Consider the following 2,313-nt stretch of genomic DNA (forward strand, 5'->3'; position numbering starts at 1 on the left):
GAGAGAGAGAGAGAGAGAGAGAGAGAGAGAGAGAGAGACAGACAGACAGACAGACAGACAGACACACACACACACAGACAGACAGAAAAGACAGTCAGGAAGCAGCAAAGACGCAGACAGACAGACAGACAGACAGACAGACAGAAAAGAACTGATCTATACGCATGTTTGGGTGTTCGTAAATTTAAAAAAAATGTTCTTGTATTTTACGCCACCATCAACACAAATTTTGTCATTATTTTAGGAGGTGGGTTCCCGTCTACCAGGGCCAACCTGGACTGAGAAGATTACAGCGTTCCAGTAGAAAGACCGAGATACTCGATACAAATTTTCTCGCCTCTTTTTCTCAGGTATCGAACACGAGCCTACTGCATGAGACAGCAAAACCACTAATCCCCACTCTGCAGACACCGGTAATCAAGTATTAAAATACATTTTTTTTCTTTTAAAAAAAAAAAAGAAGAAAAGAAATAAGAGTGTGAAACATTTGGTACGCCAACAAAAAGAAAAAAAGAATGTAATAAAATAAGTGTGAAAAACATCTAGTACGAAAAAAAAAACCCGAAGCAAAACGCCAAATAACCAAAGAGGTCAGCAGACGTAAGCGGAAGCTAAAAAAAAAAAGCAGGCTTCACGATAAATAAAATGCGGAAAGACCAACCTCTTTCCTGATGCAAGATTCGATCTGGTCACAGCTGTCCCGCGTGTTGCCCATGACAACCATGTTGTGTATCCGTTCCTTGTGACGCACTGAGTAAGGGACGTAATCATTGTCGACTCTCTGGAACAGGACTGGCTCGCTGCGCAAATTCAGCACCAACACTTCCTGTAGGATAAATACATAAATAAATAATAAATAAGTATATATATGTAAAATATAAATGAATAAAAGAAAAACTAACTAACTAACTAACTAACTAACTAACTAACTAACTAACTAACTAACTAACTAACTAACTAGCTAACTAAATCATACATAAATATTCCATAAATCGATAAAAGAATATATACATAAAAGAATAAATAGATAAACAGCCAAGATTGTTATTTAACTTTTAATTATCACAATTTGACAAGTACACAAAACGCAGGTGGGGTGTGGTGAAGAGAGAGAGATGGAAAGAGAAAGGGTAAAAAGGGGGTGAGCGAGAGAGAGACACAAATAGAGAGAAAGAGAGAGAGATAGATAGATAGATAGAGAGAGAGAGAGAGAGAGAGAGAGAGAGAAAGAGAGAGAGAGACTATGCTTTGAGTGCAATGTCCAACTAAACACAACCTGGTCATCATTACAGGGTAGTCCAACACTCTCTGGTTTTGGGCTATCTACTTCTTTGTGAGTATGTGAAGCTGGACTTTTGAATGAAAAATTGCCATGAAGACGTAAGGGCAGACAGATCGTCGTACAGTTACACAGATATCTCCTATAGAGTGTTATAAAGACGCACAGACATCTTACAGACTGCCATACAGACACACGTATTTCTTACAGATAGTCATAAAGACACACATATCTTACAGATAGTCATACAGATACACTTATATCTTACAGGTAGTCATAAAGACTCACATGTACCTTTCAAACCTTCATACAGACCCGCAAATATCATTTAGAGCGTTATACAAACCTACACGTATAATTAAAACAGTCACACAGACACAGACAACATATACAAATACACATATCATCTTATTATAAACACACTCACAGCTATGCAAATGCACAGATCGTCATAAAGATACACATACTCGTATATCTTACAAAGCGTTATACAGACAAAGAGACAGTTATACAAACACACAGATAGTCATACAGGCACGCAAATAATATCCTTACAGACCGTTATACAGACACTCTTCAGAACGCCATACACACAACTATATTCAAAGCATCATTCAGACACACAGACAACTATACAAAAACAAAGATGACCAACCAGACAGACAGATAATATCCGTACGGACCGTCATGCACGCACGCACGCACGCACGGTTTCCGTTTGAGGGCTGAAGGGAAACAACAAACTTACAAGAGACCCGCCCTTCATACCCCCATCTCTTCGATGGAAAGAATGGAGAAACAGAGGGAGATACTGTGTGACAGAGGTGTGAAAGAGAAAATGAGAGAGAGAAAGAGAGAGAGAAGAGGGAGAACTTAGGAGAGAGAGAGAGAGAGAGAGAGAGAGAGAGAGAGAGAGAGAAAAGAGGGAGAACATAGGAGAGGGAGAGAGAGAGAGAGAGAGAGAGAGAGTGAAAGAGAGAGAGAGAGAAAGGGAGGAGGAGAGAGAGAAAGTGAGAGAGAGAAAGAGAGAGAGA

The 2,313-nt window shown here is 39.4% G+C and overlaps 1 protein-coding gene across 1 annotated transcript in view; it reads right to left on the minus strand.

The window, feature by feature from the left end:
- The window catches only part of LOC101848579 (paladin), a gene marked incomplete at its 5' end in the record, with an annotated part of 84,596 nt that overhangs the window by 44,651 nt on the left and 37,632 nt on the right, over positions 1 to 2,313 (minus strand). The window contains 1 exon segment of the mRNA XM_013081204.2: positions 662 to 826. Coding sequence (XP_012936658.1) covers positions 662 to 826 — 165 coding nt within the window.

This window comes from Aplysia californica, unplaced genomic scaffold (assembly GCF_000002075.1).
Source record: "Aplysia californica isolate F4 #8 unplaced genomic scaffold, AplCal3.0 scaffold00120, whole genome shotgun sequence".
Classification (NCBI taxonomy): domain Eukaryota; kingdom Metazoa; phylum Mollusca; class Gastropoda; order Aplysiida; family Aplysiidae; genus Aplysia; species Aplysia californica.